The sequence below is a fragment of the Aythya ferina genome (assembly GCF_964211825.1).
Source record: "Aythya ferina genome assembly, chromosome: 1".
Classification (NCBI taxonomy): domain Eukaryota; kingdom Metazoa; phylum Chordata; class Aves; order Anseriformes; family Anatidae; genus Aythya; species Aythya ferina.
Window position 1 is genome coordinate 130,756,999 of NC_140296.1, and position 22,327 is coordinate 130,779,325.

At 39.0% G+C, this 22,327-nt stretch overlaps 1 protein-coding gene across 2 annotated transcripts in view; it reads left to right on the plus strand.

Annotated features, from left to right (window-relative positions):
* LOC311445804 (sulfotransferase 6B1-like) overlaps positions 1 to 22,327 on the plus strand; it is an 83,124-nt gene that overhangs the window by 54,651 nt on the left and 6,146 nt on the right. Inside the window, exons 4-8 of one of the 2 annotated variants that reach the window (XM_084538294.1) lie at positions 15,362 to 15,527; positions 16,383 to 16,567; positions 17,532 to 17,658; positions 20,516 to 20,610; positions 21,668 to 21,854. In XM_084538294.1, coding sequence (XP_084394420.1) covers positions 15,383 to 15,527; positions 16,383 to 16,567; positions 17,532 to 17,658; positions 20,516 to 20,610; positions 21,668 to 21,854 — 739 coding nt within the window. In that variant the 5' untranslated portion in view covers positions 15,362 to 15,382. Of the gene's footprint in view, positions 1 to 15,352; positions 15,528 to 16,382; positions 16,568 to 17,531; positions 17,659 to 20,515; positions 20,611 to 21,667; positions 21,855 to 22,327 lie in introns of those variants that run through there. The other variant, XM_084538293.1, reaches the window with a different exon arrangement.

Here is a 22,327-nt window from a genome sequence, read left to right on the forward strand (position 1 = left end):
TTTTTTTTTTTTTTTTTTTTTTTCCGGAGAAAAATCTGTAATGCTTTACTCTTTGGAAAAGATACTGAGAAAAAAAAAAAAAAGACCAAATGATTTTCTCTGCAGCCTTAATTATTTATTTTAAATAAATTGCTAGACTCTTTTCTGAAAGACAGTTTAGAGGTGTTGAAATTCTAGGATACTTCTAGTGGAAATAAGATCACCTACAATCAATGTCTGGTCAGCTAAACCATGCATCCCTTTATCACTGTCATGCATTTCAAAAGGAATGCCACACAGCAGAGTATTGCAGAGAAGAGTTTGTAATGATGACGTTTCAAGCTGCCTTAGTTGCACATCTAGGAAGCTTTGTGGTCTTTTCAATTGTTTCCAATGTAATATATGTTATTCTGTGGAAAAAAAAAATCTTAGCTCATTTAGGCTTAACACCCAAGGGACTGGACAGCCTGAATTGGCTAATTATATGGGATTGTCTCCAAATAAAAGAACAGATCTATATTTATGTTGGACCAGATGAATACATGAGGGCCTTTCTTTTGATTTTAATAGGTTTTGGGAAGATGTCTTTGCATTGGAAATCTGCCTGGTACAGTTGATCAGTAGGTTTTTGGAAACGTTTTATATTTCAGAGAAACAAGAAAACAAACAGTGCTACCCTAAACAAACAAACAGCTCAAACACAAATTAATAGTAGAATAATTTCCCCGAGCCAAGAATCAGGATTTCTGAGTCTGATCTCACTGTGCTGCCTTTTTTTGTATTATGCCAGAACTCAGTAACTCAGATACTTGTATTTTTACTTTCCAACTTTAACATTATTCTCTTGATTTCTTTCTTTTCTTTTCTTTTCTTTTCTTTTCTTTTCTTTTCTTTTCTTTTCTTTTCTTTTCTTTTCTTTTCTTTTCTTTTCTTTTCTTTTCTTTTCTTTTCTTTTCTTTTCTTTTCTTTTCTTTTCTGTTTTCTCTTCTCATTCTCTTCTCTCCTCTTCTCTCCTCTTCTCTCCTCTTCTCTCCTCTTCTCTCCTCTTCTCTCCTCTTCTCTCCTCTTCTCTCCTCTTCTCTCCTCTTCTCTCCTCTTCTCTCCTCTTCTCTCCTCTTCTCTCCTCTTCTCTCCTCTTCTCTTCTCTTCTTCTCTTCTCTTCTCTTCTCTTCTTCTCTTCTCTTCTCTTCTCTTCTCTTCTCTTCTCTTCTCTTCTCTTCTCTTCTCTTCTCTTCTCTTCTCTTCTCTTCTCTTCTCTTCTCTTCTCTTCTCTTCTCTTCTCTTCTCTTCTCTTCTCTTCTCTTCTCTTCTCTTCTCTTCTCTCCTCTTCTCTCCTCTTCTCTCCTCTTCTCTTCTCTTCTCTCCTCTTCTCATTCTCTTCTCTCCTCTTCTCTCCTCTTCTCTCCTCTTCTCTCCTCTTCTCTCCTCTTCTCTCCTCTTCTCTCCTCTTCTCTCCTCTTCTCTCCTCTTCTCTCCTCTTCTCTCCTCTTCTCTCCTCTTCTCTCCTCTTCTCTCCTCTTCTCTCCTCTTCTCTCCTCTTCTCTCCTCTTCTCTTCTCTTCTCTTCTCTTCTCTTCTCTCCTTCTCTTCTCTTCTCTTCTCTTCTCTTCTCTCTCTCTTCTCTTCTCTTCTCTTCTCTTCTCTTCTCTTCTCTTCTCTTCTCTTCTCTTCTCTTCTCTTCTCTTCTCTTCTCTTCTCTTCTCTTCTCTTCTCTTCTCTTCTCTCCTCTTCTCTCCTCTTCTCTCCTCTTCTCTCCTCTTCTCTCCTCTTCTCTCCTCTTCTCTCCTCTTCTCTCCTCTTCTCTCCTCTTCTCTCCTCTTCTCTCCTCTTCTCTCCTCTTCTCTCCTCTTCTCTCCTCTTCTCTCCTCTTCTCTCCTCTTCTCTCCTCTTCTCTCCTCTTCTCTCCTCTTCTCTCCTCTTCTCTCCTCTTCTCTCCTCTTCTCTCCTCTTCTCTCCTCTTCTCTCCTCTTCTCTCCTCTTCTCTCCTCTTCTCTCCTCTTCTCTCCTCTTCTCTCCTCTTCTCTCCTCTTCTCTCCTCTTCTCTCCTCTTCTCTCCTCTTCTCTCCTCTTCTCTCCTCTTCTCTCCTCTTCTCTCCTCTTCTCTCCTCTTCTCTCCTCTTCTCTCCTCTTCTCTCCTCTTCTCTCCTCTTCTCTCCTCTTCTCTCCTCTTCTCTCCTCTTCTCTCCTCTTCTCTCCTCTTCTCTCCTCTTCTCTCCTCTTCTCTCCTCTTCTCTCCTCTTCTCTCCTCTTCTCTCCTCTTCTCTCCTCTTCTCTCCTCTTCTCTCCTCTTCTCTCCTCTTCTCTCCTCTTCTCTCCTCTTCTCTCCTCTTCTCTCCTCTTCTCTCCTCTTCTCTCCTCTTCTCTCCTCTTCTCTCCTCTTCTCTCCTCTTCTCTCCTCTTCTCTCCTCTTCTCTCCTCTTCTCTCCTCTTCTCTCCTCTTCTCTCCTCTTCTCTCCTCTTCTCTCCTCTTCTCTCCTCTTCTCTCCTCTTCTCTCCTCTTCTCTCCTCTTCTCTCCTCTTCTCTCCTCTTCTCTCCTCTTCTCTCCTCTTCTCTCCTCTTCTCTTCTCTTCTCTTCTCTTCTCTTCTCTTCTCTTCTCTTCTCTTCTCTTCTCTTCTCTTCTCTTCTCTTCTCTTCTCTTCTCTTCTCTTCTCTTCTCTTCTCTTCTCTTCTCTTCTCTTCTCTTCTCTTCTCTTCTCTTCTCTTCTCTTCTCTTCTCTTCTCTCCTCTTCTCTCCTCTTCTCTCCTCTTCTCTCCTCTTCTCTCCTCTTCTCTCCTCTTCTCTCCTCTTCTCTCCTCTTCTCTCCTCTTCTCTTCTCTTCTCATTTTTTTCCAAATGCAGCCACTTATCCAAATAATAATAATAAAAATTCTCTTAGCCCTCTGTAAATCTTGACTGGGGCAATTATCCTAAGCCCACATTGATGTGTGATGTTTCACTTGTTAAGGAGACTAATCTAAGCCTGACAGACTCTGCATCAAGAAGCATTTATAGCTGTCAAATCTAGCAGCTGCAGCATCCTCCAGAAACTAATTTAATATGAGACCTGTGGCAAATACAAAGAAATAGTGTTGCTTAGATGCTCATTTTCCTTCCCATTTTTTTCTTTGGTTTGTTTAGACACAATGGGCGAAGAGAGGATAATAAGGTTGTTGAAGCAGACGTGAGAGGAGAATTTATCCCATTAGGTATAGTAGTATTCAGAAGGAGCTGGAATGGATTAGCCATTTACAGAATCTCATCTACTTCAGGGATTTTGTGTCCACACTACCCATAAGTTGCAAATATTTTCCTGACAGTGTTAACAATTATATTGTTAGCAGATGGTGGATTTGGTGCTCCTGTAAATCCTGAAGAGATCGCTAGCAAAAATATTCTGTTATTTGTCTTGCCACATGGCAGATTTAGTTTATTAATATATTCAATATAGCAAATCATTTGTCAGATTGCAGGTGTTTTAAAGACTTTCTTGTGATTTGGTCTGACTGGTCTCCTGGGTGTGTCAGGAAAGATGTGATACAATTCAAATAATCAACCTACATCAACGGATTAGGTTCAGTATGAGAAAGAGATCCTAAAAGTATCTTGCTTCTTTCAAGGACAAAATCATCTTGACTGTGACCCTGTATCACAGTGGATCATCATTTTTTATCAGTATGTGATTTAAAGGTCAATTCTAAGTGATTTAATTCCTTCATTCTCTTGAAAATTGCTTACAGAAATTAGGGGTTTAATATATTCTTGCTGTTTTTTGTTTTTTAGTTTAGTTTGTTTGTTTGTTTTGTTTTTAGTAGTCCCCAAATCTTAGACATTCATCATTTTCATAGTTCCCATGTGGTTCTATGTACCAATACAGTAACATGCAAAAACACTGAAGCTGTCTGGATGTGCCTGTGTGCAATGCTCACATACCAAAGCACCATACTCCGTATGTGTAACAAGACTTTTTAAGATGGTTTCTGGAAGGCTGTTTTCCATATTGACTGACTAGTTCAAGGGGTTATGTCGGGTTATCAAATCCAAACTACACTTGGACAATATTAACCTGAGCATGACAGGTAGAAACAGAAAAGGAGACACAAGCAGTTTCTGTCAGTACTGTGAAAGAGAGTAAGAAATGCTGCCACGTACAGATGCCTTCAAATATGTAAAGTTTGAAGAACTTTTTAAAGAATAAAAATTGCACCTGTGCACATTAATTGGCAAAGGCTTTGGGTGAAGAATAGAAGAAGGTTATGAGGACTGCAGGTAACTAGAGACAGAAGGTAGAAGAGGTAGGAATGAGATTAATGTGGAGATGAGAGTGAGGGAAAGATACTGGTGGACATGGAAAGGGAGCTGCATGAGCTGGTGGGGTCTCAGGTGGAAGAAAGTGACTAGAAGCATCTTTCCAAGGCAGAGGCATGGCTGAATAATTCTTCTGTCCTCTTCTGCTACTCATAATTCTCTCATAGCTACTCATTCTGCTACTGTTCAACTCTGGACATCTCCTTGTTAGAAGGGGGAAAGACTGATCTACTTTCATTGTTGACAGCATGCAGGCTGATGTCAAGAGAAGCCCACAGCCTGCATGTGGGAAATTGGCCTTGAGTCTGGGAAGGTCTTCACCTACCTTGAACCTGTTTATAGATAAGAGTTTATAGATAGGAGCATGGAGGACTTAGCCTCAGGGTTCTGAACACCTCTCCAAGACCTCCATCCAAGCTATCGTTGCCTTGTATAACTGTGTCTTGCAATTCTCATTACCTCCCTCACAAAAGAACACAGGCTCTTTTATCTTTCAGAGGTGTGGAGCGGAGTGAGAGAGATGAAGTCAGCAGGAGATGAAGTAGCAGTTACGGGTTTGATTTGATGTCCTGTGATAAACTGCCAGTAGTGATATGCCTACAGAGCAGTGAGAAGTGTCAGCCAGCAAGGATCAGCTTTTTCTCTGTCTTTATGTTAAAACAGCACACAATCACAAGGGAGTGGTGGAAGTACTGGAAGGGGAATGAGGGGAAGTACATGTTGAGGGGAAATTAGAGAAGAAGAGAGAAATGCCAGTTTCTCCCTGTTAGCTACCAGAATGCTGTCAAGATCTGAGAGCATTGACCAAGGCTGTACCTGCAGGGATATATGAATCTAGACTTGAACTCAGCCTGTCCCTGCTGTAAGCTACACCAGTGCAGACCAGATCTGAGTCAGAAGCACGTGCACTGCAGCACTCAGGTCTCTGCACAGACTCTTTTCCTGAGAGTGGACAAGGTTTGAGAGAGGAGGACCTGAGATTCCCCACCCTGTCTGGGTGCTGCATGGATTGGGGCAAGCCAGTTTGCTGCTCCTTTTGCTCCTCCATGCATAATACTGAGACTGGGATGCAAAGCTCAGGTCTGCCTGTGTACTGCAATAGAATTGCCAGCATCAGGTGGCCATAATGAGTCTTCATATTGACAGCTAGCAAGAAGGTCACAGACTTAGGAAATGTTTCTGTTAAGAATAATAGGAAGTAAAAGAAACCATCTCAGAAGTTCACTAATGGAAAATCCCACCACTGTGGAGTCAGGGTTTCTCAGTGCTGCCCAGCAACTTTCAAAATGTAAAATTCCAGCCTTCAGTAGCAGAAAATGACAAACTGTGATGAATAACACGAACTGTGCCCTCTTTGAGGAATGATAAGATAGGTGCACAACATACATATTTGCTTCTTGTTAATGTGCAGATTCATGTAATACTGCATCTTACTTCTGCAGTAAAGATAGAACATGGAAATAAATTGCTATACCCATCCTAGTAGCATCTTCAGATTGAGGAAGGATTTTGCTCAGATTCGGGAAACATTAGCACACTTTACTATCACTCTATGAATCTGAGAATGAACAGATTTAATATTTATATTGTTATCTAAAATCAGGATCTTCACATTGTAAAGGTCAAAACTGATTAGGAAGATTAGGAAATGCATTCAAGCACTACTGTTTACCACACCTTAATTTATGTATTTATAAATGAAGGAATATCTATTAGGCTGAGCTCTGTTTGTTGCTGGTCAGTAGAGATATGCCCTAATGGTAGAACTGACTGTTCACTAAATGAATATGTAAATGCCATAAATCTAATTTTGTGCTTAATTAGAAATTAATTCAAAACAATCAAAATATTATCTACTTGCTTAAAACTAACCACTGGCATACTGCCCAGCACAAAAAGTACACTTCTAGACTTAAGTCTTAAAAATAAATAAGCATTACATCTGCATTACAGTGTTTGCTCTTGGCTGGCTGCATTGTTTTTCTGATGCATTTCTCTTTCACATTTTACCAAAAAAGAAGCAAAAGTAATGGAAAAATCACCTGAAGATTTGAATATATCTACATCAAATGAGAGTGATGCAGTCATTGCTTATTATGCTGTCTGACAACAAGGGCAGAAATCTGATGTTAAAATTTCACAATAAGCAGGATAAATAGCTTTACAAGCCAAAAGAAAAGGAAAACACCTAGTAACTTTGTAAGATGTTTGCACAAATCATAAATATGCTTTTGAAGATCTATCTGATATTAAGAATAAAAGAAAATCGAGATTACACTTACATGTATTCATTTTATATATTCATATATTCATTTCCATATTCTAAAGCCATATCTTCCATACATATGCAACTTCTGCACACACATTTAATGAGGCCATACATATAACTATCTCATTTTTGTATTCAGCAATCAAGAACTGTTGCAGCAATATTCTGGAAGCTTGTAACATTTAGTATTTCTATTTCCACTCCGAAAAAAGTATCTCATTAGTCAGACCTCATAATGAAAAATTCTTCATTCATGCATAAACATACTGTTCCCACTAAACTCAGTACTATTTCCCAGTTTCTGAATTTCCCATTTTTTTGAATAAGAAACAATGTACTATACACTTGCAATCATGTAGGATAGTAAGAAACATTTTTAAAATAAATATATGGGTTTGAGCCAAAGTGTGGGATATGCCTGAAATCTTGGAGAAATGTGAGTCTGGGTTGTGATATTTGTATGTGTTCTCTTTATTTTACTTATGTAAAGGATCATTTTAGGAATTTCACTGCAATTGATTGTGCAGAAATGAGAAATGAACCATGAATTCTTTCTCTTCCAATAACTTTTCTTTTTATCCCTCACCAAGATACTCTTTTTTTTTTTTTTTTTTAGTAATAATAACAGAATGGCACAAGTATAAGAAATAATGATCAGAAAATGCAGGAAATTGAGGGCAATTCTGCAAAAAGTAGCTGGAATTCTAGATCTGTAGTGCTAGCACTAATTTGCTCAATTTTGCATTTAACCTGTTGGCCTTCAGGAACACTTGCTTTTCTTTAGAGAAAAATAAAATAGCTCATGATGTTATTACTAACCTGCCAAGAAGAGAGACTTTTGAAAAAGTTGACTGATTAAAGCTCACCTGAAGAAATAATGCACTTAGTTAATACAAATGCTGTTGTGAATGGAAGTTATTGAAGCTGGTTGTGCCTTGATGTGGTATGGAACCTAATGACTCAAACAATATTTTTAAAAAATGAGCTAATAAATCACTCCACATTACACTTTAATCACGGTAAACTTTGTGTCTTGGCAAGGTAACGCTGAAAACAGAGCCAGCCAATGAAAAATATTAAGCCTAGGGACCTAGATGACATTAAGGAGCTCTTAATGTGGATACACAAATTTAAAATTTGATGTGGTTATTGGCCTAACAGTCTCTAAAGGTTATCTGTCTAGTTAGTCTAGATCAGATTCTGATTCTCTAGCCATTTAAAACAAGGGCAACTATTTCAGTTCTGTTAGACCAAGGATTTTTTGATGTGGTTACAAATAATATATGATCCTTCAACTATATTCCAGAAGGTACAAAGATCTTGGAGGTCTTACCCTGCATTTTCAAGGCAGAAAATTATCATTCATGAATGGTGAATAGAAGACACTGTCACTGTTCATCAGTTAACTTTTGGGATTGTCTGGTACCCTCATAAAAAGCAGCAGATAATGAAGAAAAAAGACTGACCTAGGTAGAACACTAGTTGGATTTTGCTGGCTGTTCTTTTATTACTTATTTAGGTTGAAATTTTGCATTTAAGATATGATTCAGAAAGATATGATCTTGCACTGGCAGTTACCTCATCACTATTTTAGCTCCATTCTTTTAAATGAAGTTTTGCATCTACTTTTTCTTGCTGTTTACAGGACACCACGTATATAAAGACATCATTCATCAGATGAAACTATCAGATTCAGATTTGCACAGTGGCCCTACTGTTCAGTTCTGAAATACAGAACCCCAGAACACTTCAAGTAGGAGAGGAACTCAGGAGAGCATCTATTCGCAGCCCTGCTCAGGGCTGCAAAGTGCCAAGTTGGATCAATTTGCTTAGAGCCTTGTCCACTCTAGTGTTGGATCCATTGAAGGATGGCAACTTCACAATTTCTCTGGATAACCTGTTCCAACGTTTGACCACCCCTATGGTGAAAAAGATTTCCAAATATCTAACCTGAATCTCCTTTGTCACAGCCTGTGTTTGTTGCCACACATCATTTTGCTGTGCACTGCTAGAGAAGAGTTTGGCCTCATCTTCTCTACAAACACCCACTAGTTGCGTAACAGAAATTAAGTCCCTCTTCAGCCTTCCTTTCTCTAGCCTGAACAAACTCAGTTCTCTCAGCCTCTCCTTGTCCATCACATGCTCCATCCCTGGTCATCTGGGAGGCCCTCTGCTGGCCTTAACCCAGTCTGCCAATACTCCATAAGCAGATAAGAAGAGGGAATATTTCTCTTTTCTTCATTTTTGAGGGAAAAAGTTGCTGCAACTTGAATTTAAAAAATAGCTAGTGTAATTTGTGTTACCTGTATGCAGTTACTCTATAAATATGGATTAATGAATATATATAGAAACAGAATCTAATAGTGGTCCACCTTGTGACTAATTTTACTCAGCTAATGTCCCAGTTTTGAATGCCTCTCAGAGAAAAGAGCTCTTACAACTGTGCTCATGTCAGCTTGCAGAGAAAACAAGACTGGTCAAATTCAGCTTGCTTTCCACATCAGTTTTGGTGTAGTCCCAGCATAGACTGTGAACACCCAGGAGCAGAGGCAGAGACTGCTGAAGTCGTAGTCTGTGCACTGTGTGAGCCCACAGGGACTGATCACATCTGGGATATCTGAGCATGACAGAGATTTAGCCCTTGCACCTGGGCAATTGGTAGCTCACTACCCATTGCCCACCTCAGCAGATATCTCCCCCTTTCTCCCTGCGTTGTACAAGTGTTAAGCTTGTGGTTAGACTATAGGATCTGTGGAGCCATTTGTACCTTTAAATCTGTAAAAAAAACCAACTCGCATGATGGAAGGAGAGAATTATGAGTTCTGCTCAGTGTCAGGAAAAGATCTATGCAGCTGTAAAGCTTCTGTTTCAAAAGCTTCCTTTAGAACCACAAAAAAGTTTTTTTGTTGTTTACCCCACAGCCAACAGTAAGACTTAAACGCAATGTGGCAGAGAATGACCAGTTCTTCTGCCGTTGTTCTTAACCATGTCCTGACTCTAACAGAGAGGACTGTAGTGCAATAGGGATACTCTGCTTAAAGAAAAATAAAAGTCTTTCCTGTGTAAAATCTCTATGTTTTGTATGTTCATATAACACGTGGCCATGTATGAAAATCTCATATGAAAAACTCATAAGAACAGAGGAGAAATATAAAAGTTTGCAGATTACTACGCAGACACATGAAAAGCAAGAACAAGCACCAAACATTTTCACTTATCTGGTCTGGATTTGGCATGCATTCTCATTTGTATTCCTATCACAAATGATATAAGTCTGTTAGAAAAAGTGGAGAGGTAACTTCTCTTTATGTTTCAAATAATGTGCCTGCCCAAGCACAGCTAACAGCTCTGTGCACTACCAGGCTATACTGGGTCTGGCTGGGAAGCAGCCGTCTTTCTTCAGAGCAGCTCCTGTGGTGCTCACCTTCCTTTTTACCACCCCCTGTTTTTCCTGCAGCATTTTATAGCTCCTGTCTAATAACTTGCAACAGAGTGTGTGCTGAAAGTGACACTTTGGCCATAACCTTAAAATAAGTTAGGCTGGGGACACTGCAGAAGGGCTGTGGGGCTCAGCTCAGTTCTGTGAGGAGTCTGAAGCTGTTCAAGGGAGTGAGGAGTATGCTTGTAACTGCATATGGGTGCTGCCAATCAACTGGGCATGAGGAAACAGTCCCAATCCTTCACCATGTCAAAAAATAACAAGTCCTTGATAACCTGTCATGCCATGTTTGTGTTTATCACAGGCTCCTCTCAGCCGCTAGAGAGGTGCCCCTTCTTGGAAACAGGTTGTTGTTTCCTGTTGTGACCTTTTGCCCACAGATAGGAGCCTTGCTGCAACATAAGGTCTGTACTGCTGATACAGGCCCAGCAGCCAGGCGGCTATCATTTCTGCATGCTGTCGGCATTAATGATACCACCTAAATGATAGGGTGCAGCTCAAGGGCCCATGGAGTGGCCTCCTTAGGTCAGGGAGAAGCAACACTGTGGTTGATCACTGCCTGGCTTCCTCCTGGGACAAGACAGGTGCTTGCAGAGTTGCACAGTGGGCTGGATGAAGGAATAGCCAAGACAAGACTAACAGCCAGACTTACGCTGCTGTGCGGCAATGTTTCAGCTGGCCATTGGTTGCCAGGAGGTCATGGACAAATGAGACGTGGTACAATGGGGCTGTCAGCTGTCCTGAGTAAGGCTCTCCGCAAACTCCTCATGCAACATGGGGACTTGGAGGCCTCCAGTCCGTGGTGGCCAAGGTGGGCTTCCCTCTGGCATTTTATAAGCCTGAGGTTTCCAGTCCATGCCCTCAGATGTAAACTGCACTGCTTCTTACCTCAGTATCCCCAGATCATTTGGGTCGGACCCACCAGAGAGCTGGCACAGGGTGCAACGGGTTGCTTGTGGAGCGCTGTCTCACTGTAGGTATGGACACAAGGGTTCCTCTTCCCCTCAGTACACTCCCACCAGTTTTGGACCAAAAGCCTTCACCAAGGTAGATGTGGTTAGCTCAGCTGCTGGTTCTCTCAACTGCTGGATTTAATGACAGTGTGTGAGTTGACAGGGTAGCATTTGCCATCAGTCCTCCTAGCTCTGTTTTTTGTGTGTGCAGTGATGTTCCACAGGGTGTTGATCTCTGTCGGACATAACTCTCAAAGGCTTTTTTGCTGAAATTTTACTGTCTCCTTATAGAATACTTTAACCTACTATTGGAAGTGTACTTCAAATATCAGGCAAGTTTCTCTGTAGTTATGCTAACAAATGAAAACAGAAACAGTTGGCATCACATAATTGCATGTACTACCAGTAAAAATGTGACTCATCAGGTTCTGTTATTTAATCCTACCCCAGCAAGCCTGAATATTAGATATGACAATAAAGATAAACAGAAGATAAACAATGCCTCCAAGGCCTCTCCTGTCACCCTGGGGACATGGGAAATTCTCAAAGCTACCCTAACAGACAAGTACTTGCCAGGGAGACCAGTCACCTGGCTGAGCCTCCCTACACGTTACACAGCTTCATCTCTATTACCTCAATGAAAGAATGAAGGTTCAAATCTTCATTTGCTTTTTGTTTGTTTGTTTTTGTTTTTTGTTGTCTTTGTTGTGTACGTGTTTACTCCTTGAAGGCAAACCATCACATGCCATTGCAGGACAGGAGCTGGTGCAGTAGCTGTCACCTTGCAGCCATGGCGTTTGCCTGCAATCTCTCCATAAGATACAGCTCTGATGGCAGCCCTGTTATTATTAGCTGTATCAGTTGTGGCTGTGGCACAGAATATTGTTGGGCAATGACATGTTGTGAAAGGTTCAAAGGAGGACAGTCAACTTTATAATCTGACATGCCGTAAAAAATAAATAAATAAATAAATAAAATAAAAAGAAATGACTGCACAAATGGTTGACCTTTTTCACAGTATACCTAAATGTGGGTGTAGCCACTACAGATAGCAAACTTCTGAAATCAGAGTTGTTAAATCATTGTACATGATTAGGATTGAACTATGGGACAATGAATGAGGGCTTCTCTGCCCACATGCAAGAGTCCATGCACTTTGAGAAAGCATACCAGGCAGAGAATCTGCTACTGGAAATCCAAAGCTATGTAATGCCCATTTGTGTGTAGTGATTTTGGCTAAGCCATACCTCTTGACAGCTGGGATAAACACAGTTACAAAACAGTAAGTTTTGTAACACAAAACACAAAAGTTTTGTAACACAAAACAGTGATAAACACAGTTACAAAACACTCTTTTTTTTTTTTTTTTTTTTTTTTTTTGAATTATTTAAGGCAACAGAAAGCAGTCACTCACCAGGGCAAGGATACAGATGGGAGAAGGTAAGAAGGAGGTAGAAGGAGCTGGAACAAAGCAGCCCAGAAATGCAGTGTCCACCTACCAAGTGGTATTTTCCTTAAACCAGAAAGGCAAAACTCAAAATTTAAGATTGCTCTTCTGCTAGCAAATCTCTGTGAAACCTGCTGGTAAAATGTGTGCTCCATCTGTACCCATAGCAGGGCCAGAGAACAGGACAAAGACAACATGCTATAGAAAGAAGTTCCTTAGAGCCTGTGGCAGAGATCTACGCAACAGACACAGAAATTCTTCAGGATTATCTTGCCATGCCTGTGTTTATCTGCTTCAAAACGTGTCAGTTGTAGTCTGCATTCTGTGTTGTAATACAGCAAAAGTGGGATGGAGGACTTGGTATGGCATTCTTTAAACCCTTTCTACTGTGCTAACTTTGAAAACAGAAGTTTGTGCCCGGTCCTGCAAGGAGCTGAGTACTCTTTTTCCTTAGCTCACTGCATTCAGGATACTGCATTCTTTCAGGGACAGACCCTATTTTCTGAGCATAGACAGGATGTGAGAAGGAGCAGCAATTTCAGTTTACTTCCCCTGGATTTACATTATGGGTGCTGAAAACAGAAGCTAGTGTAAGAAGTAATTTAGATGAGGTAATAGAATTGGAATTTTCCTTGCTACTGTATTGCTTCTGTTTTACACCTTGGCCATTTCATTTGTGAATGATTAATTAGGCTCCAAGTGATTAGATTAAGGAAATGTGCTGACTCAGAAGATAATAGGAATGTATGAAGAAGTGAAAGGGCCAAGGCATAGTAAATATGCAATGTATTTTACAGTGAACTTTTTTGGCTACATCAGCGTAATAGTTCTCTTAACCTGCATTAAATGCATATGGCTGGAACCACAACTGTAAAACAAACCTCTGAAATCTCTCTGAATTTCAGACTAATCCACAGAAGCAGGATTCATTATGTCTCCAGGTGTACCTAGTGCACCTGAAGTACCCGAAATGAAATCTGTTGACAAAGAATAGACTTTTAAGGAATTAGCTCATAAAATATGAAGCAATGGTAACTTAGGTCTTCAGATCGGGAAGTAAAGAGAAAAATGTTGAGTTTGTCACTACTAAGAGATCCTCCAAATTCTGCCTGTGCATCAGTGTCCTCGTGTTTCTTGTATCCTTTTTTTTTTTTTTTTTTTTTTTTTCCTGCAGAAAGAGCTAGAGACATTATGCAGAGGCCCATCCAATGTTCCGTCTTCCTCAGAAATAAAAGTATATATTCAAAGCAGCTAGGTAGAGATGTCCCAAAGACTGACTCAATTACCTCCTGAATGATTCCTGTCTCCCCTCATTGCTAGTAATAGAAAACATGTCCCCAGAGTGTATTTGACATGATTCTGATCCCCACCTGGCCCTGCATAACTGACTTTTCTGAGGATAAAGGGCACATTTTTCAGGCTGAAGCTGTTTAAGGGCAGCTTTATAGATGAGACAGTTGAAAATATCAAGGCTTGCTGACTTCACATTTCTTTGACTAGTAGACTGGCAATACTGCCAAGAAAGAAAAACAAGTCACTCCTATTATACTAATTTTTCTGGAAATTGGATTAGAAACAAGCATGTACAGAAGCTGATAGCTGTCCTTCCTCCTTGTCTGTAATCTCAATAGGTCAAGTATTGGAAGGACATCTCCATCATTAACTTCTTACCCTGGATCATGGGAGGTACCTTTGGTAGTCAGCTTATGACTAAACCTGTATTATTATTTATGATAAAACAAAAACCATGACCTTGAGAAATTTCCAAAGGACTACTTTATTTTAAAACTAGATTTGCATGCAGATTTGAATACACTGAAGGACCTCAGTGGAATATCTTGTAGGAGGTTTTCAATAGGAATAATGAAGCCACTGGCTGCCTGGGGAAAAGAATGTAAAGAAGAGTGAAGCTCTGTTTACAAATGTTTGTCTTATCCCATGAGATTTTGAGACCTAGATGAAAAAAAAAAAAAAAAAAATCCAGTGAAAAATCAAAGTCTGAAGGTTCTGGAATCACACCACCCTAAAAAAATCAATTAGTGGCAATGGAAATGAAAACTGAAATATTAAGCATTTGAAAATATTTTGATTCAAACCAGAGCTATTTATTTTAATATGATACATTTATATTTCAGGTTGAAAAACATTAATGGTGATTTCTACAGATTCAAAATTTTTCAAAAAACACATTTCATAATGGGCAATGAATTGAGAACTATGTCTTTCCTGCAAGTGCCTTTTTTTTTTTTTTAATTATTATTATGATTATATTATGGTTATGCATTTTCCATGGAAAAAAATTGAAATCTTCAACCATTTCTAGTCATGCAACATGTAGGATACAAACCAATGTGAAATATCTGTTTAGAATTTGTGATATTTTTTTTTCTGTACTCTTCTTATGGAGATAGATGACAGCTTAAAAAAATGATTGTGCTTTAGAAGTTCCTCTGTTTTTAAGAAGCCTCAGGCTGAAATTCTGAAATACTTTGAAAACTGGTTTCTTGACATCACATAATTGAAGCATTGGGAATCAGCTTGCACTTTTGAACATTCAGGCCACTGCATATTTCATAAAATGAAAATCCCAGTCACATAAAATAAGATACTGCTTCCATGGAAGTACAACTTGTTCAATAATCACATTAAGCAAATTTTATGGCAACACAAAATGGTCAGTCTTGGCATTTTCCACAATTACTATACTTTAACTATCACCCCCTTTCTTTATCTGGAAAGCTAATAAATGACAAATGATACACATTTTTGATGACTCTGCATTTCAGTTATTTATGAAATTACCTCTAACATTTCAGTTGCCTTTATCAGCTAACTAGAAAAATCAATATCTGATAGGGACTTCATCATGCATAATAAAGTATAAAAGCATGAGGTTTGTATTGCTGGTTTCAGTTTGTTACTTCAAATCATCTGACTTAGAGGTGACTCTTAAATCCTCTTGTCATTTCACTGCTATCTGATTTGCAGGAATCGAAGACTTAAGCAAACATGTCCAACCCCAGTGAGACAGAACTAATTCATATGTTTAAGGGGATTCCCTTTACCACCAGGTCTTCTCTAGAACTCTTAAAATCCTTGGATACTTTTGATGCTAGGGAAGATGATGTCCTTTTGGGTTCCTATCCCAAGTCTGGTAAGTTCTACTTTTAGATGTTAATTGCAAGACGTTTCGATTGTTTGTTTTGTGTTCTCTGCTTAACTTACTTGTGAAATACCTGTGTGCAAGAAACAGGGAAGGGTGTTTGAATATGCGAGAATGTTATTCTCTCAGGAAGTGTTAAAATTACCCCCAAAATACAAATCATTTGTCTAAATTTTGATTCTTTAATTGAAAATAATTTCACGTTTTCATACTGGAAAACAAATAGGTATTTCTTTCTTATAAGCAAAATTTATACCTGAAGGATGTGCCAGAGGATTTCCTACATTTAATTATAACAAGGCAAGAGTTGAATTAGGTTATTTGTATGGCCCTTGCCTGCACGTTTATTCATTTCTTCTTCCCTCTCACCCAGACTCTGTCTCACACACATACCAAAGAGGAAGCTCAGTCAGTTACCTTCCAAATATATAGACTCAATTTACTATAAGAATACAGAACAAAACAAAAGAAATTATTCTAAAATAAATAATAAAGACAATATAACCACCTGCTGACAAGCAGTATGAATTTTATGTTAGCTAATGAGTTTGTTTCAATACAAATATTAACACTTTGCATAGAATTACTTTGTACTTCAGCAACAACATTTTTTTCAGTATTTATACATCTAGAGCCAATGGGATTATACAGTTATGTAGTTTCTTGAATCTGGAGGTGTAGAAGTTTTGAGGTGTTTTTTAGAAGGTGGTTTTTTGCGTGTGTGAGAAAGCTGTTCCCATATGCAATCTGCACGTTTCATGTATCTTCTCTGTAACAAATATTCATTCTTTTCTTTCATTCTTCCTTTATTTTTTTTTTCTTCTCCTTAAAAATAATTTTCTGAAGGCACACACTGGCTGGCAGGAGTTATAACAAAGCTTTACAACACTCCAATTACACTAACATCTCCCATTGAATTTGGAGATGTTTCCAAACTGGAGGAACTGAATAAACTCTCATCAAAGAGAATCATCCCAACGCACTTAGACTACAACATGTTGCCTTCAAATTTTAAGAATAAAAACTGCAAGGTAAGGCAAAAATTTATAAAAGCAGTAAGATATTTTGTGTCTGTTAGAAATCTAGTTTGTCTTGTTAATCCTTAAATGATATTAAATGACTTACAGTTCCCAGAAGTGGTTTGCTGTGATTTTTGGAGACACAGCTAACCAGCAGTTGAAGGCAGCATGAGCAAAGGCTTAGGCTAAAAACTGGGTTCTGCTCCTGCCCTACTGTTCCCACTGGGTGATTTGTATGTCAGGCACCACAAAAAAATGCAACACTAGGATCTTTCAATATTATTAGGGACTGGAAGGTGGTGTGTGTGTATCATGGCTCCATTTTCTAGTGACTGGAGCATTTGCTTAAAAAGCAGTTATCTGCGGTATTTATGGAATATTCTGGGGGTGAAGGTACCCTGTCCCTCCTATGAAGCTTTGTCAAGACCCTATATTGAAATAGAGCCAAACAGAGGTGAATTCAAATGCAGGAGGAGGATTCAGATCAGTTTGGGGGTCAACCCATGCTGATGTAGGAGGTCTATAAATAATCGGCTCTGGGCCTCAGATTTTACATTAAAAGTTCAAATTTTCAGGATTAGATAGATACAGACTTTTGGGACAACACTAATTTCAGTGAAAAGCCAAGATTTACATTTGCAGCTGTCCTGTGAATGTTAAGGAAACAGTTTCATATATGAGGTAGTTTAACTCATGAGTTAAAATGAACCTGTCTCTTTCACAAAATGTAAACATTACCCATCTGTAGGAAACACACCTCTGACCACAAGGTTTTGTTTGCTGACCACTGCTCTCTTCTGCCTAAAAAGGGACAAATGCATTTCTGTATTTATGACGTGGTGTCCAATGGAAGAATCCTAAAGGAAAGGGTTTTGACACTGCAAACTGCCTATGAAAATGCCACATTTATGCACACAGCTCCTCTAAAATAAAGGAATAACATTATCACTAATAACCATATCATCTTCATTTACAGATGATCTACATCAGCAGAAATCCAAAAGATACTGCAGTTTCCATGTATCATTACTACAGAGAGAATCCACACCTTCCCACTGTTGATACCTGGACTGCTTTCTTTGACTTGTTCTTAGAAGGAGACGGTAAGGATAAGTGTTATGTTTTTCCCTGCAGCTTGCATTATCTGATCATGCACAGAAGGTGTTAACAAATGCAAACTGTGTGAAAACTCCTTGTTGAACTCCTCATTTATATAGCCTTAGATTTTTTATTTTTTCAAGGTAAATTCTAATGCTATACCAAACAAGAACAAATAATTGGATGCTGTCTTCAGCCCTGTGAGGAGATATTTTGACAAGTAGTTGCATTCTTTCAGCACAACTGCAGGTTGCAGGTTGCTATCCTCTGACACACCTGTTAAAATCATATTCTCATCACCAAGTTGCAGGTTTCATCTCTTCCCACACATACTCTGAAAACCCCAACAATTTGTTGGTTATGATGCAGATTTCCCTGTGTTAAAACATTTCCGACCTTGCCTCATGAGCCATGCTAATAGTTTGCTTCACACCAAGAACTCGTGTTTAAGCCTTGATAACAAAGGAATGTGCACACAGCTCCTTCCAAGCAGACAAAAAGGCAGCTGGGATCACTGCAGCCACCTCCTGTCCTTGGTAGGCAGTCTGGTGGGGTAGACACTATCTGAATGTGTCCAGAGAGCAGAGCTCCACTGTCCTGCTGAAAGGTGGGCAGCACACAGAAAGACAGTCCCCAGGCTGCATGGAGAGCCACACTTGCAGGCTTACTGCCTTTTCTGATCTTGAAAGTAGCCTTGTGTGGCCCTTCAAAGGAAGTCTAGGTGCTTTCACAAAGTGCCCCTGCACACACTAAGTGCCCTTGCACACACTCTGCCTGATTGTTGTCTTAGTCGTGGCGTCCAAAGACCAAGGACATGAGTGAGATTTGTGTGAATGGCAGTGGTGGCTTGGAAGCTGACAGGAGGACTGTGTTCCAGGTATCCACTCCCATTTTTAGTGCTTTATTACTCCTTTGAGGACTTGTTCCTGCTATACAACCACAATGATGATAACAGCGACAATGATAGATGGCCTTGAAAAATTTGAAAGAAAAGTGCCAGTGCAGTCACCATGAGCTTACATCAAAGATCTAGAAGTCAGTTTGAATTTTCTTCTGCCTTGTAGATCTTGTGTTCCTTATTCAGAGTAGCCCTAAGGCACATGCATAAGTGATGTGCAGGATATTGGCTTGTTTAGTAACACCTCTGAACATTCAACAGTGAAAACAGAAAAGAGGACTGTCTCAAATTTTAAAACATCTCCCATTTGTCTATAAATTAGTAGCCTTCTGCTGTTTCCTGCATGCTTATGCATGGCATAAGGAAATTATTTTGGTTACAGGAGAAATTTATCTGATAGGTGATACTGGGAGAGAGGTTGTCATTTTTGCTCTTAATAGAAATGTATGATGCTTGTGCTGCTTGATTTAGATCCTTTAGTACTCATGTGTAGTTATTTCAGTTGAGAACAAAGGCAAGGACACTCAGACACAACTTACGCTGTCACTAGAGTCTCCAAGACTGTTTGCTATACCCCAGAGCCAAAAGGGTCACTGACTTTCAGCTATTGGAAATAGGATTGCTCACTCATATAGCAAGAACCCACAGAGAGACAAAACTAAAGGACCTGGGGAGAGCTGAGACAATGATGATCTAGTCTAAGAGCTTACAGGACCTAAAAGACGTCACTGTTATCACTCTTTTTTTTTTTTTTCCTTTTTTTTTTTCCAATTTTTATTTTTCAATTTTAATTTTTATTTTAAATGAAAAAAAAATAGGTTCTTTGGATACCTACCTTGATGAATATGTTCTTTCCCTGCTAGAAACAGGAAAGAAAAGCAGTGGAAACTCCAAATTTATGTGTAGACAGTGGAATTCTGGAGATCTGTACATTTCTTGCACAGATGCGGGCTGGGGGAAAGCAGGTGCATTTGTTGGCCATGTCCCTGGTGTGGCTAAGCAGGTTTTAGTTGGACACTGTGGTGCATATGTGCCCTGCAGTTAGATAGCATTTTATGTGTAGGAGGTGGCTATGGGCTGGAGCATTCAGCAAAATACCTAAATACATCCTGAGGTTTATAACCAAAATCATTCTCTTTACAACATTAAAATATTATACCTTTCTGGTAGCAGCATAAAGCAAGGCCAAAGTTACGGAGAAGGGTGGATGTGACTGCTCTGTCTATCCCTTTCTTAATTGCTTAGAGGACTCTTTCAACTCAGCTGTCAATCTTGTCTTTCAACCAGAAGGGTCAGAACTGTTTTTCTTTTAAAATAAAACTCAAGTTTATCTGTCCTCCTGTAGTTCAGCAGAAGGAGCATTTAGGCAAAAGAAGTGCTATGAGTCAATTATACATGTAAAACTGTACATTATCCATGTAGTTGGCTTCATGATGTATTTCTATAGTAACTTAATCATTTAATCAACTCTTCCTTGACTTTTTAAAGTATATAAATTTCTCCTCTACTGAGCCAAAATAGAACTAGCAATAGTGTGCGCCATTTAACAGACTCCTTATTTTATTCCCTAGTGTGATATTTATATTTACGATACATTTATTTCCTAGTTTATTTTCCTAGTCTTTATGTCTGTGACCATAAACATGCAGATACTTGCTCAGATACTCAGATCTCATTGTGACCATATGTTTTCTTTCTTTACTGGCCTATTCCTAGATTTGGAGACTGTTTCCACTAGAGAATTATACCTCAGAAAAGTACCTGCATCTCTTTTACAAAAACAAAGTCCAACAGGAATGATAAAATTTTTGGATGGTAAACTTGAATCACTTCATGGAGAGAATTGAATCAGATTTAGAGGAATGCGGGGTACATACCAAGAAGGAATCATTCCCCTAAGTGTGTGAGATACAGAGTTATTTATGAACCAAATTTATATGAATTTATATGGGTTTTCTTTTCAGTTGTCTGTGGATCTTGGTTTGATCATTTCCTAAGTTGGGAAGAACATAAAAATGACAAAAATATCCTGTTTTTGTTCTATGAAGACATGAAGAAGGTAAATATGCTCTCAGTTCTTATTTCAGAATGCTTTACTTTTAAATTGACGTAATTAAAATATCAAGTAGCAAATTCTAATGAAGAGGGACAAATAAGAAAATGTGAATGTGAATGGGCATATTTTATATTTGCATAGGACTTTTTGTCTTGAAACACGTTACTTAAATAATTCAGACTACACAAGTTATGCAAGTCTTAAATCGTGTGAGTATTGCATTTCATAGATGCAGGAGTGGGACATATATTACTTGATTTTCCCCAGCCACAGAAAGAATTTTAAATTCCTGGTCCTTGGTCCTATAGAAAAATTAACCAAGAACATCTGTTGAGTTCCACACATTAACCTGTTATACCTGACATCTCAGGTGAAATTTTCAGAAAGTGATATAAAGCAACAGAACTAGACATGGTCAGTGGGAACAGTGTGCCCAGTAAAGAAGAAAATTAGAGGCTGGGGGTGGAGGTAGGAAAAAAAAATGACAAAGGAAAATTATTATGCAGAAACAGCTTTGCTATTCTTAGACAACAACAAAACCTCTAATATCAAATATACCTTAGCTTTCAGAGAATTATTATTTTGTTATGAAGCAAACACTTTTTTTTTTTTTTTCCCAATGTTTCCATTAAAATAGTTCTGTTTATTTTTGGCAATTCCACTATGAGGAATTCCAAGCCCATTTTGAATCTGGAATCACTTGTGAGATCTCTAGACATGGCACCTCCAACAAAATAAGCTCCTTACACAGAGACTGAGCTTTGAGTATTTCTGTTCCCAGTGAAATCATTCTGAGAAACAGAAGAACAAACTGGGAGTTTACCTTGCCATGTAATTCTATATGATTGCACATTTACTCATTTCTGTGAGTATGAATAAGAGGGGAATCAGGTTTACTGTATCTGTCATGTATACAGTCCAAAGACTTGTTTAGCTTTGCTAGAAAGCAAATGAATGGGAAAAACCTGTTATGTAATAAAAATAATAATTTCCATATCAACTGAAAATCTGATAATCAGCTCAGAAATTAAAAAAAAAATAAATTATTCTTGTATCTCAGGATCTCCCCAAGATTGTGAAGGAAATCAGTGTGTTCCTGGACATAGACATCAGTGATGATGATATTCAAGACATCTGCAAGAAGTCATCCTTCTCAGAGATGAAAAACAACACTGAAAAAGAAAACAGTGACCCCAGTCACACCGTCTGTGCCCTGACATCCAACAGGAAGCTGATTTTCAGAAAAGGTAAATTCAGTGTTCCTGGCTTAATATGGTAGCACCAACCACAACCTTTTTAGAAGCAGCAGCCTGGGTCTCTCCCTGCCTCTGATGATGTTTTCGGTCCACCCTAGGAAGCAGTAACAGGATTTTCCAATCTGAAGCCCCCTTAAAAACCACTTTCCAAGTTCTCTGGTTGCAAATGCATGCATGTGCTAGAAAAACATGAGAGTCTTAAACAACAGTTTAACTGTTGTTCCATATGAGCTTTGCAGCTGAAAGGAAAGCTTCATGAAACATTGCTGTTTATCTGCCTATTTGTATCTAAAAGTTTACACTCAGTCTCTCACAAGCCCCAGAGTCTCCTCTCAAATCACTAGTGAAGGTCATTTAGTTTGCAAGAATGGAAAAGAGCTAGACACATTCCTTCTGAAGAAGTCTGCTGGTAGCCTTTATCCTCTGTACTCCCTGTTATCTTACTGAAATGTTCCCCAAAAGAA